Source organism: Lynx rufus, unplaced genomic scaffold, assembly GCF_022079265.1.
Source record: "Lynx rufus isolate CCGP_SWC_20201006 ecotype Redwood Valley unplaced genomic scaffold, mLynRuf1.p SCAF_7, whole genome shotgun sequence".
Taxonomy (NCBI): Eukaryota; Metazoa; Chordata; class Mammalia; order Carnivora; family Felidae; genus Lynx; species Lynx rufus.
In genome coordinates this window covers 13,999,624-14,013,609 of record NW_025814889.1, presented here as the reverse complement: position 1 = coordinate 14,013,609, position 13,986 = coordinate 13,999,624, and the positions used below count along the sequence as shown (strand labels likewise).

The 13,986-nt window shown below is 49.5% G+C and overlaps 1 protein-coding gene across 1 annotated transcript in view; it reads left to right on the top strand.

Annotated features, from left to right (window-relative positions):
• FAM171A1 (family with sequence similarity 171 member A1) overlaps positions 1-13,986 on the top strand; it is a 132,902-nt gene that overhangs the window by 93,218 nt on the left and 25,698 nt on the right. The window contains exons 4-5 of the mRNA XM_047065233.1: positions 3,184-3,342; positions 7,772-7,948. Of these exons, the coding sequence (XP_046921189.1) occupies positions 3,184-3,342; positions 7,772-7,948 (336 nt within the window). The remainder of the gene's footprint in view (positions 1-3,183; positions 3,343-7,771; positions 7,949-13,986) is intronic.

The window sequence follows — 13,986 nt, the reverse complement described above, 5'->3', positions numbered from 1 at the left end:
GCATGATTGCCAGCATATATCTTGGGGGAGTTGAGATAAAGGAAGTTGATTTATAGCATCCTGGAGGTTGGGATGATGTTAAACTAAGGTTCTCTTTTGCCCCCAGCAAAGTGTCATCCTCAAGGCAGCTGAGCTCCTAGAGGGAGGTCACGCTGCCGGTCTCAAGGACTTGTCAATGGGCTGTAGGCAGTAAGGGAATTTAATTTTCCATTTGCCTTAGTTTCCCGTATTACGGTGGCAGGCACTTAAGCCCCTTTCCTTTGTTCTTGGGTAGCCGGGAGCGTCCAAGGAATATCACACAGAGTTTGAGAAGAACAGAGAAAGTTTGAAAAACCACTATTGTAGAGAATGTGGGAGAGGCATCCGGAGAAGACCTAGCCAGTCCTGTCCCCTTCTGTCCCTCCCCCGTCCCCAGCCCATCACACCGCGTCCTGGAATTACAGAAATCTAGCAGCGCAAATACAGGAAGATGGGCCTGAGGTCATGACCGCTCCCCCGACCCCACGCAGACACTTTGTATTTCATTTACACCGCCGAGGCTTAGAGTAACTTCGACCCTTAACATAACTCCCTCCTCCCTTATTTCTTTGGTCATGTCAGCAGGCAGAGGTCTGGCCTTTGCTCTGTGTCGGGAAGTGTGTTCGGTCCCTCAGCAGACAGGTGTCTGTGTCATGCTGGTCACAGCGTGTGTCCAATCGGCTGGACAGGCCACACCCCCTTCTAGTAAACCTTCCCCAGGCATCACCCGTCTGTGCCCCCCACCTGGCAGCCACAGACGATAGACCCCAGATGTCTGGCCAGTGACCAAGTTCTCTGGCACAAAAAAGGAAGGGGAGGGTGGGGAGGAGAGGTGGGGAGGGGACTGAGACGCATCTCCCACTGAAAGGCAAGATACGCCAGAGAACATGAGAAGGCTGCATGCCTGTTAGAGGGAGGGGTGAGGGAGAGCGGAAGGGAGACGGGAAGGGCGGGCAGGAGAGACAGCCCGTGGCCCCTGAGAGCTGGGGTGCACTGGGGTCCGGAGTCTCCCAAGTCCAGCCAGTCCCCATGAGGGCATCAGTCTGATTCCCCCTTCACCTTTTAGCAGCCTCCCTCTTCCCTTGGTCTAGCTTGAGGAGATTTCTCTTCCTTCCAGCCGGAGGAGCCTTTGCAAAAATCCCAGCCTTCCCCTCTCACAGCGGCTCTTCCCGAGGCCTGGAAAGCTGCATGTGGATCTCACCCTGCTCTTCCTCAGCCCTCATGAAGACAAGTCTCTCTTTGCCCTGTCACACTTGAGACACCCTTCCCTGCGTATTTGCAAGTTCTTTGTTTCCCCCACTGCGTGAAACCCAGGCAGGCAGCCGGCAGCATTGTTTAGATGAAGGACAGTGGAGAAAGGGAAGTAAAGGTCTCAGAGAGTTCACTCCCACTGAAAACCACACGATAGGAGCAGCGAATGATGTTCTGTAGTTGGGGGTGAAGAGACGGAAAAGAAGCGTTGCCTTTGACTTTCCATCTCTGAGTGCAGCGGGGTGGGGGGAGGGAGATCAGGGAAGCAGAGTGCTCCTTGCTGGGCGTGGGGTGCTCCTGGGGGACGCGAGGTGTCAGCACTCTGTGCAGACCAAGGAGGTGACAGGCGGAAGACATCAGTCTTCTGTGAAATCAAAGGAAGAGACCAGACTGAGCAGAGCTGGGAGTGAACAGAGACAGATACTTGGATGCTGGTGCCTCGCCACAGGTTGTAGGGGTACAGAGAGGCAATGGTGGTTGAAACAGCACTGCGTGTGGGTCCAGTTACCTTCAGCGGAGGTGACCGAAGACAGAGGAGTCATGACTTTGGGCCTCTGGCTCCCGTGGGCCCTAGAGCGGGGCTTGTGTTTCATGGAGTGCACACCAGTCATCCGAGACCTGTAACCAGCGATGTTCAGGAGGTATGGAGAGCATCTGGCTCTCGGCCACCTTGGTTGTGCACGCTCCAGCCAGCCTCCCCGAGACTTCACGTCCGTTGGGCTTCTGTGGCCTCACTTGTAGAAGAGAGATGTGGACTAGTTGATCCTTTGAGCTCTAAAACTCCCTTATGCTAAAACCCTTTCGGATAAGCTTATTCCCCACTGGAAAGTTTCTGATCCAGGGTTAAAAGGAACCCTGGAGTCGGCATAAAGACTGCCCACTCAGGGCAGGGCTGTGGTGCCTGACAGCTATGGACTGTGGGGGGAGAGCCCCCAGCCGACCGTGGGGGAAACCTCAAGCCCTGGGCAGGCTATGCAGTGACCCGAGCACCAGGGCGGATCACTGCTTTTGAGGAATCACTCTTTCAATCCGCACGAGTGTGCACTTTCATTGGTAAGGTGCTATCATTCCCACTTCGGTTATTTTTTGTCTTAAGGATGTTTTTGCACCTTAAGGACGACTTAGCACCTTGACATCTTGCGACTGTCACCAGAGCCATTAGGTGAACACGGGTTCAGGCTTTGCGATCAAAACAGCATGTGGAGCACAGTCGAACTGCAGATGCTGTCACAGGGTAGCCTTCTGAGTGGGGCCACCCCGTCCTTCTGCACCCAGGAGCTGGGTGTGACGGAGGCACAGCACCTCCACTCCACTCAAGGGTGTCTCATCCCAAAATTCTCGACATAAGCTGTGCACCCTGCAGGCAGAGCCCGGATAGCACGTGGCAGCTTCCACCGAAGGGGGTTCAGTACTGTTGGGCTCTTGTTAGTAATTCTTGTCCAGGCTGCACACTTAATTCCCTTTGCTCTGCTGCTGTGTGGTGTGTGGAGTTAAGCCAGATTTTGCCAGATGAAGGAGGCGTGCATAACGGGATCAAAGGGTATCTCTTGCTTTGTTTATGTAAAGAGATGAATTGTCGTCTACTCCTTTCCCTCATGTGGACTTCCTTTCCCAAAACGTTACCCCCATCCATAGGCACACGCTGGGCAGTGAAAAGCTTGCTCACAAATGGGACTTAGGAAAGCTTTTTGTTAAAAACCCAAATAACATCCTGTGTCAAAACAAATGTGACAATGGGCTATTATTCCTGTCCCCATAATAGCATGTTGTCACATCTTTGCGCCCTGCCGTGAATGGGGGAGGGGAGGAGCCTGGGGGGGGGGGAGGAGGCGTGCCAAAACGTGGAGAAGCACTTCCTGGTTTCCTTAGATTTACTGCCCCTTCGGGAGGTAACTCAGAAGTCCATTTCTGCAGGTGCCCGGCCACAGCCTCGCGTTCACTTCCAGAGGAGAGCTCTGCGGTTGCCTGAGAACACCAGCTACAGTGACCTGACGGCTTTCCTCACTGCCGCCAGCTCCCCGTCCGAGGTGGACAGCTTTCCCTACTTGCGAGGACTAGACGGGAACGGAACAGGTAATCTGAGTCTCTCCCCTGCTCAGCTGGGGCTTCCGTGCTTGGATTTTTCCGTGGGGCGGGGAGGATTCCTACCAAATGAAAGAACCGAAGCCGGGAAGTTCAAGTGTGCTGAAACTGTGTTAGTTAAGGAATCCGGTCTACACCGCTGCGGTGTATTTTAATGACTTTGTCTCCTTCAGTCATTCTGCCTCCTGTACCTTCTGAGCTCCCCTCTGGTAGACTTCAGAGACGTGCTTTCCACTGAAATTGCTGTGTTCGTGTTTTTCCAAGGGCAAGGTCCGAGTGAGGGGCTCCCTGCCCCTCGTCCCCACTGGCCCCTGGAGCCTACAGGATGCAGCCCGCCCACCCACGTGTCACAGTGGGGAGGGGAGGTGGCACTGGTCTGGTGCCGAGAGTGGGGACGAGGGGGCTGCCATTTCTAGGATCGGGAGCATTTTGGAATGGGAGCCTCTGCTCGCCTCCGTCTGTACACATCCAGCGTGTTCTCACCTCTGCCCATCCTCCGTGCTGTTCCCTCTGCCTGGACTTGACAAATAGTGGCCAGGCTTTGAAGTTGACTTGAATCCTCTCCTGACAGACCTCTGCGTGAGCTCCAATGTCACCCTATGCCCGCATGACACACAGAGCTAAAAAAAATCGGAGACACCAAAAACCACCAGCTGGAAAATATGTAATAATTCCTTGTCAGTAAAAGACTGGTTCTCAGCCAACAGTGCACTGGGCACTAACATGGCCCCTAGTCCTAGTGAATGGAAAGCAGCAGACTCTGAAGTCCTGAATCATTTCTTGTATCCCCTCTTGTTTTCCCCACACTTCTGACGTGAAAGCCAGAGGCTGTTCTGGGTTAAATCCTGCTAGGTGAGGAGGTGACTGCATTTCCCAGAAACGCTTCTATTGAATTTCACTAAACTGTCCAGGGCTTTGCATAAGCGGATCTTGGGTCCTTCTGAAAAAGCTTTTTACACCTGCAGCATCTGATCCGTTCTGTAGAATGCTGACAGATTTCTGGGGACCGATCAAGATGACCTGGTGATTTGTTACTCGCTTTTGTGGCACCTGTCCGTCTGTGGAACCTGCCTTCAGAAATGTTTCTTCATACTTTAATTTTTGTATGAAGGTGCAATTAATGCATCTGTAATTGGCCATCAGATAAAAATGTGTGGTAGCCACTCTGAGTAAGTATTACTGGGAGAGAATGTTGACTTACAGGCCTAGGAGAAAGTAGTATTTCAGGGAACAGGAAAATGTACGATTTGAGACCTGTACCCATTCCCCCCAATAAATGATACACAAGCATAAAACCCTAACTTGGAGGGGTGACCTCATTCCTCAGAGCTCACTAATTTTTCTGTGCCCCGTTTCCAAGAGTTCTTGAATAAATTATGAAATCCGAGACGATGGGCAAGGGAGAAGAACACAGAGACATAGGACTATTGATTTTAGAGGAGTTTGTTTTATTTTAAAATGACTGTTATTTCAAGGGGGGGAAGAAAGAAGGTCTTTAGAAGGTTACGTGCACCCTCTTTCCCACTGAAATAACTGATACTTGACGTGGGAAGAATCAGACCTTGCCTGAGCCCCGCCGGGAAAGGCGGTGTGCTGGCTCACAGCCCAGGAGGGCGTGGGCACGTGGGGTCCGCTTAGCACCCCGACGTCTCATCAGCCAGGTGCCTGTGTCCAGTTTCACATCGTGCACAGCCTCTCTTCTTCCCCACGGTTGCTTGCCTGCCTCCCTCCTGTTTGATAAAATGCATCTAAGAGATTACGGCTTTGCGTGAGGGCCTGGCCCACGCACGCCAGGGTAAGGTGGCAGGTCGTCACGAGCGTCCAGCAAAAGTGCGTGGAGCCCACAGACGGGATTGGAGAATGTTCTGCAGGCTGGTCTCCCCAGAGTGTCCTCGTTCAGAGGACGCTGTCCGGTTCAAAAGGGGTTTCCAGAGTCGTCAATAGAGAAACCCGGCCACGGGGAGATTTGGGCCACTTCCCCATTGTCCAGCCACGTCCACCTGCTCCATAGTGTCCTGGCGTCACATGGGGCAGCTTCCTTGCACAGGCCACAGACACTGCACCTTCAGAGAATCACAGTCCCCACTCTGGTTGCTAAGAGATTTCTTGCACACAACGGTTCTGACATTCCCAAGCGGTTCTCAAGAAACGACTTCCGCTAGTAACTCTAGGAAGACAGGGAGGTGTCAGTAGAATGACTAACACCCAGCGAAGTTGGTAGCAGGATGCAAAGCCAGGCAGAACCCGAGATGCTATTTGAGCGAAACCCCTCGTATTAGAAGGGATGAGTCCGGGGCCTCCTAAGCTTGGTCCAGTGGTGCTGCCCCCTCCCCCTGCTGCCTTTGCCTGACACCTGTCTTTATGCAGACGTGACAGGAGCCTGGTAACATCAAGAGGGAACAAGAAGGAAAGTCCTCACTGTATACAGAACTCAGTGTTTCCTGTAGAGTTGCAGTCTTATAACAAGGGCTGGAACAGAAACAATGGAATCCTTCAAAGTATGGATTGTTCCAGAATAAAGAAAGTGGGAGGATACAAGGGAGGGTATTTTGGAAGGCGTGGGTATTTTGGAAGGAGTGGGCATTGAGCGGAGCACTGAGAAAGCAGGTACAGCTGCCTGCTGGGTCTTCGAACAGAGAACTTTTCAAAGAACATTAAATCTCCAGAACCTAACGTATGTAACTTTAAATTAATAAGCCCTTTTGTGCGATGCTGTGATTACTTCTGAATATTTAGAGCTGAGCCTGTTTCTTTCCCTCGACTCCTAGGTAAAGCATCTAGTCCAGATAACGCAGATAAGGAAAACAAATCCCAGAGGAGCAAAGTAGCCTGCCTGAGGCCACAGAGACAGCTAGTGGTGCCTCTGGGACTGGAACCCCCGCTCCCTGGGCCGGGAATGTGCAAGAACATAGGAAGGGAGGATTGAAAGGTGATGAACGGGAATCAGGAGGCAGAGTTAAGTGGGAGGAAAGGCTGGATGATGAGTCTGGAAGGCGTTCCTGCCCTCCCTGCTGCTTCCCTCTCCTGCCTCGGGTTTGCTGAAAGCAGCACTTCCGGGTTTGAAACCGTTATCGATAAGTTGTTTATACAGAGTCTAGTAAGTTACTTAATTTCTCTTTGCTTGCAGTTCTGTCCCATCCAGAGGGTCTAACAGAACCTGGGGAGCTACACTGTAGACCCGGCTTTGCCTCCACGTCCCCTTTGGACACTTGGCACTGCTTTAGGTCTCATCCCAGCAGATATTTTGACCAGAAATATGGTAAATTCTGGGTTTTGGCTCTCTGTGCCCTAAGGAGAAAAGGCCAGACTAAAAGATTTCAGAACTTGAGCCTGTGATTCCAACATGGACCTTTTGACGAAATTCCTATTACCGTGCCCGTCCCTTCAATGACAAACAGGTGGCCATAAATCGTAGAAGGTAGTGCTGTTGTGACCTATATATAATTTGCTCTACAAAGGGTTTGGCCATCACTTGTGTTGAAAACTCTAAAATTCATCACTTGTGTTGCTCTAAACGTTTACATCTAGTCCTAAGTGGTGGTTTGCATTAGCTCAGGTAGTTGATGGGTAGATAACCTATGTAAGCAGCTTAATAAGAAATCCTATAGATTATATTCTAATGGAGCTTAAATTTTTTTATCACTGTGCGTTTGTCATTGTGCTCAAGATTTAAAATTACGACGTAAACATTTTGTGTGATATTATATTTCACTGCAGAAAAATTGCTCTACGATGGATCGCTTAAGTATATAAATATAATATCGCTGTCCTCAGCAGTCCCTAATTTATGTATAAAGTAGGCAGTCGTTAAAGGCTTGGCTTGGAGAAAAGGCCCCTGATGTAGAATAATTGGCATGTTAAATTCCTTTTAAACAGATCAAAATAACAGTGGCACCTAAAATTAACTCCTAAATCCTTCAAGGCCAAGCTTTCAGTAGGGTGCTTTGAGTACAAGGAAGTTAATATTTTGAGGCACTCCTTGAAAAAACCGCCCCCCCCTTCTTTTTGAAAGCAGCCTCTAATGTAAAACATTTGGTTTCATTATGGCGATCTGCCGAGTCATTAACGTGTGTGGGTCTCACTTTGTGCAGGGGTTGATTTCAGGGATTTCTACACTTACCCTCCTCTGACACCACAGAGGAGTCTCTTCCTTTCGAGGCCCTTTCTGAAAGCAAAGCTCAGTAGTTAGAGGCAGCAAACCTGAGAGCTTCGATCCCAGATCCCACCATGCCCTTGGGGCCAGTTCCCATTTCTCCCCTCTTTGGGCCGGTTTCTTTGTGTGTAAAATGTGGGTTTTACTTACCTTATGGAGCCGTGGTCTCGGTGAATGGTTAGCTGTTGCTATTTTCTCGCAAACGTTTGCAGCAGCCCCACATAGGGCCCTTCTGTGCACGTGATGGATACTCCCTCTTGCTTCCAGGAAACGGCACCAGGTATGACCTGACCCCAGTCACGGCCGTCAGTGTCCACTTGCTCAGCAGTGATGGAACGCCAGTGCTGGTGGACGGCCCCATTTACGTCACCGTGCCCCTGGCCACCCAGAGCAGTCTGAGGCACAATGCCTATGTCGCGGCGTGGCGATTTGACCAGAAGCTGGGTAAGCAAGACTCCAGTGGTTGGCTAGCAGGTGACTTCATTCCTGTTTGATTTTTCCTTTTAAGATATCTGTGCAAGTCTCCTTTCCTTGAAGTTACTGAATTCTGCTGCCCACAGTGTATCGCATGGTTTCTGGTAGGTGAAGCTTACTCCAGTGTGCCAGGCAGGCACCTCTTGGGAGGGTTTTTTGTTTTTGTTTCTGTGTGTACATTTAAGTCAGTTTACTTGAATCTTTAAAGGATATTAGAGCTAAAATTGGCTCCCCTGATCTTTATCATTTTATGCTCTGGGTTCTCTGATCCCTCGTGGTCATGTGGTTTTCTGTTTCATGAAAAAGGAAAAACACTGCCAACAACACACCAGAAGAGAAAATAAAAATTACCCACAATGCCACCACCTAGAGAAAAACCACGAATAGCATTTGGGATTATATCCTTCTGGTCATTTCGCCATGCACACACGTGTTCGGTATCTATTGCTGCGTAACAAATTGCCCTAAAACATAGCAGCTTTCAACAACCGTGCACATCTCCTGCGTCACATGTCGAGAGGGTCAGGAATCCAGACACAACTAGCTGGGTGGTTCTGGGTCAGGTTCTCCAACAAGGTAGCCGTCTGGAGGGCGGGGGGAGGGGGGATGCGTTGCTAGTGACTGCACGTCCAGTCTCACTCACGGGTGTTTTGCAGGCCTTAGCTCCTCACTAGCTGCTGGCCAGAGCCCTCAGTTCCTTGCCGTGTGGGTCTCTCCATAGGGCGGCCCACAACATGGGCACTTGCTTTCACTGGAGCCAATGATCCAGAGGAAAAACAAAATAAAATAAAAATACAGAAACACAAGTGGGCAAAGCAGAAGTCAACAGTCTTCTATAGCCTCATGTGAAAATGACAAACCATCGCTTCTTTCCGTACACCGTTGGTCACGGAGCCCGGCGCTGGTACTGTGTGGGGCAGACAGCACAGGCGTGTAGACACCGCGAGGTGGGGATCACTGGGGTCCTCTCAGAAAGGCTGGCTTCCACAAAATAGATTTTTAACAGAAACGAGATTATATGCTAGGTACTCCTCTATAACTTGCTTTTAAGAATCGCTTGTATATCATAAACATCTTTCCGTGGCATCAGCTGTTACTCTGCAATGTCAAAATTGATGATTGCATAGCATTTCATTATATGGATGTGTCATACTTTGGTTGCTCCCTACCCTGTAATTGGAGAAAACATTACTATTCTTACCGGTGCTGTGATAAATATCTCTGTAGCTAAATCTTTAGGCACGGCCATGATTATTCCCACAGGATAATTATTTTAGAGGAGGTGGAGCTGTTGGATTAAAAACATACATGGGGACAGGGCACCTGGGTGGCTCAGTCGGGTGGAGCATACAACTCTTGATCTCAGGGTGGTGAGTTCAAGCTCCATGTTGGACACGGAACGTACTTAAAAAAATTTTTCTTAACGTGTATAAAATTCTAGGAGTGCCAGGGGTCCCTGGCTGGTTTGGTCAGTTGAGCATCTGACTCTTGGTTTTAGCTCAGGTCATGATCCCAGGGTCATGGAATCGAGCCCCACGTCAGGCTCTGTGCCGAGGGTGTAGCCTGCTTGGAATTCTCTCTCTTTCCCTCTGTCCCTCTCCCCCCCCCTTCTCAAATTCAATAAATAAGTAAATAAGTACAAAATTCTAAAGCTTTTAATACATGTTTTCACATTTTTCTCTGGGAAGTTTCACATTTGACGATCATCACGACATGATGGGCACACGCGCTCGTGTGCTTAGATTTTCACACCACCTGCATTCCTCTACCCCTTCGGTTCTTAGCAGGGGTCGATGGTTGATATCAAATGTGTTTTCAAAGATAACCTCTTTCCTTGAGTAGTCAAATTAGAGTTCTGGGAATTTATATTTGAAAATAAACGCCCGTTGGGTATTCAGGGTTTGGTGGGGTTTTGTTTCGTTTTGCTTTGCTTTCCAAATAACTACTAACAGGCGCCATAATTATTTGTGGGGAATTCACTGATTTTCCCAGACGTACTAAACTTGATGTTGAGGAATGGGTGGTACCACTGCAGTAACATATCCTGCACTGGGACAGACGTGCTAACCGCTGATGTGTGTTCTCCACAGTGTAGTGACTTTTTGAGGCTCTGTGATGAAGGTCAGGTCGTAAGGAGCCCTGTGCCTCCCAGGAGAAGACAGATCGGGAGGGGTGTGACTGAGAGAATCTCAGAAGAACACAGGAGAAAGTAGCAAGCAGAAGGGAGACAGCTTGTATTCCGTCTCCTGAAAACCTGGTTCTGCTCCTTGTAAAGCTGTAGGTCCCGCCTGGAGCGAATCACCGTGCCTGTTTTCTCATTTGTGCAAGACTTGCTTTTGTCGGGGCTCCTATTTCCTTTTATATTCTGCTTCTCTCCCTGGACCTCCCAGTTGGCCCCAAATGTGCCCGGGAGCCAGCAGCATAGCATGTGCTTAAGAGCCAGGGCTCTGGGGACACCCTGGATAGGGATTCCAGCTCAGCTACCCATTGGCTGTGTGCCCCTGGGGCGAGTTACTTCACCTCTCTGGGCCATAGTTGCCTCAACTGTGACATGGGGTTGGTAATAATAGTACCTCATGTTGTTACAAAGAGCGTATCAGTCAAGAGTTCTCCAGAGAAACAGAACCAATAGGATATGTGTGTGTACCCCAAAAAAAGGAACGAGACGGATTTATTTCAAGGCAGGGGCTAATAGATTTGTGGAGGCGGACAAGTCCAAAATCTGCAGGGTGGGCCAGCAGGCTGGAGACCCAGAGAAGAGTTGATGTTGCAGTTTGAGCCCGAAGGTAGTCTGCTGGCAGAATCTCTTCCTCAAGGGAGCTCAGTCTTTTTCTTAGTGCCTTCAACTTACTAGATGAGGCCCACCCACTTTATGAAGAGTAATCTGCTTCACTCAGCCTCCTGATTTATATGTTAATCGCATTTTATTTTTTTATGTTAATCCCATTTTAAAAATGCCTTCACGGCAACTTCCATACGTGTTTGACCGAGTATCTTGAGACCATGGCCTAGCTGAGCTGACACAAAAAATGAACCACTCCAAGGACTAAATGAGTTAATGTCTGTGAGAAGTGTAGTACAGTGCCTGGGACATAGCAAGGACTCCCTAAGGGTTTATAAAGTCAGCAGAAGGCTTCCCGTTCTTAGGCTTTCACAAGCCGTGCCTCCCAAACCGCTTTCCCAGATTTCCCCTTAGCCCAGATCTCTCAAGGGATCGTTCTCCACATGCGGCTTCCTCAACCCGCCGCAGTCCCGCTTCTGCTGCCCACTCTCTGGAAACAAATGTCACTGAGGTCACCAGCAGCTGCGTGACAAGGCAGGTGACTTCCTTCAGTGTCTCTGCAGCGTTTGGTGGCTTCTGTTCCTCTGTGAAGGGCTCTCCTCTGTTGGCTGTCTGACTCAGTGTCCCCCTGGGTCGTCCTCGTCTGCTGGCCACTGGCCTACGCCCTACACCCAGCTCCCAGCTTACCTGGTATCACTTGCTGGGGCATCTAATCAGTCCGCACACTCCCACGGCCCCCTGTGCACCCAAGTCCTGTTCTCTGCTCTCTGTTCCCGACCTTCCATTAGACATTGGCTGATGGATGTGCCTTAGGACACTCAGGTCCGACATGCCTCAAATTGAGCACATCCACTGCCCTCACTCCAGCGTTTAAACCTCTTCGTTCCTGGGTTTCCTCTCTTGATTAAGGGTATCACGCACCAGACCATCAAAGTAGAAACCTCGGAGTTATCCCCGCTTTATTCTTTTGCTTCACCTCTCCGCCTGCAGCCGTGTGTGGTCCCTTCCAAAGTCCTGTTGCTGTCACATCAGCGTTTCTCAACCTTCCCCTCTCCCCTCCTTCTCTGTGTCACTTCCGCCTTGGTTCAGACTCTTCCCACTTCTTTGACCTATTCCAGCAAGAGTCTGCCTGCCTTCCGCCTCTGCTTCCCTCCACTAGCTCTTGTGTATCGCTGCTTAGGTTATCTTTTAGGGGCGCCTGGGGGGCTCATTCGGTTGAGCATCCCGACTTCGGCTCAAGCCATGATCTTGCGGTTCGTGAACTCGAGCCCCACATCGGGCTCGCTGCTGTCAGCCTGTCAGCACAGGGCCTGCTTTGGATCCTCTGTCCCCCTCTCACCCTGCCCCGCCCCCACTTGTGTTCCCTCAAAAATAAACATTAGAAGAAACTTTGAAAGCACAGATCACTTCCCCTCGTGAGATGGTCTCTCAGCTACTCACGGTGAAGCAGTCCGCCCTCCTCCCGGCACAGCGGCTCAACGGTGTCATCAGAGCCAGCCCTGCCGGTCACTCGGCCTCACTTCCAGCGCCGTCTTCTACACGCCCACCGTTGCTCCCGCGCCGGACTGTTCACCCTCCCCCTGGCTGTGCCTCGCTGTGACGGTGTAACTTCTCACATCCCATGAGCAGGATCTCAGTTTTGCAGTCCCTCTGTCCGTCCCCTGAACAGTAACGTAGCCCCCTCTCAGTTACAGTGTGCATATTGCAGTGACACTAGAAATGCATGGGGATGGGGCCTTGTAGTTTCTTGGTTCTCAGGGCAGTTTAGTAGACTCTGATACAACATTTGTACTTGAGATGACTACATACAGGGGCGCCTGGGGGCCTCAGTCGATTAAGCATCCCACTTCGGCTCAGGTCACAATCTTATGAGTTCGAACCCCACGTCGGGCTCTGTGCTGACAGTGCGGAGCCTGCTTGGAATTCTCTCTCTCCCCCTCTCTCTCCGCCCCTACCCCACCTGCACTTTTTGCCTCTCTCTGTCTCTCAAAATAAATGAACTTAAGAAAAAGAGGTAGGATAACTTCTTAAAAAAAAAAAAAGATGACTGGGGCGCCTGGGTGACTCAGTCGGTTAAGCGTCCAACTTCGGCTCAGGTCATGATCTCACAGTTCATGAATTCAAGCCTGGCTTCGGGCTCTGTGCTGACAGTGCAGAGCCTGCTTGGGATTCTTTCTCCGTCCCTCTGTCTCTCCGCCCCTCCCCCACTTGCACTTTCTCTCTCGCACAAAATAAATAAACTTTAAAAAAAGAGAGGTAGAATAACTTGTTTAAAAAGAGAGAGAGAGATGGCTATATACATAGCCAACAATGGTATACATACATAGAGAGAGAGAGACACTGTGATCACTGGTCCTTCTGAGGGAGCCAGGAGGAATCAGAACTAGAGGACATGGAAACATGATAGTGGAAGCAGAGATTAGAGCAACGTACTTTGAATACGGAGGAAGGGGCCATAAGCCAAGGAAACAGGTTTTTCCCCTCAGAGCCCCCAGATGGAGCCCTCCCTTCTGACACCTTGCCTTCAGCTCAGTGAAACTGACTTCAGACTTGACTTTCAGAACTGTAAGAGAATACAGTTGTGTTGTTTTAAGCCCCCAAGGCTGTGGTCATTTATTACAGGAGCAACAGGAAATTAATACGATTACAGGAGTCCATGAAAACGAAGAAATGCGCATTGTTATGCAGCCTCTGAGATGTAAGATATCCGGTTTCTGGGAATAATCCCCACAGCATTGAGCCTTCTGCCATTGGGAATTCTTGTTGGGTAATTGATCTGTTTCCTTTTTTTTTTTTTTTTTTAATTTTTATTTTTTAAAATTTACATCCAAATTAGTTAGCATATAGTGAAACAATGATTTCAGGAGTAGATTCCTTAATGCCCCTTACCCATTTAGCCCATCCCCCCTCCCACAACCCTTAGTTTGTTCTCCATATTTATAGTCTCTTCTGTTTTGTCCCCCTCCCTATTTTATATTATTTTTGTTTCCCTTCCCTTATGTTCATCTGTTTTGTCTCTTAAAGTCCTCCTATGAGTGAAGTCATATGATTTTTGTCTTTCTCTGACTAATTTCACTTAGCATAATACCCTCCAGTTCCACGTAGTAGCAAATGGCAAGATTTCATTCTTTTTGATTGCCGAGTAATACTCCATTGTGTGTGTGTGTGTGTGTGTGTGTATATATATGTATATACATATGTATATACATATATATATGTATACATA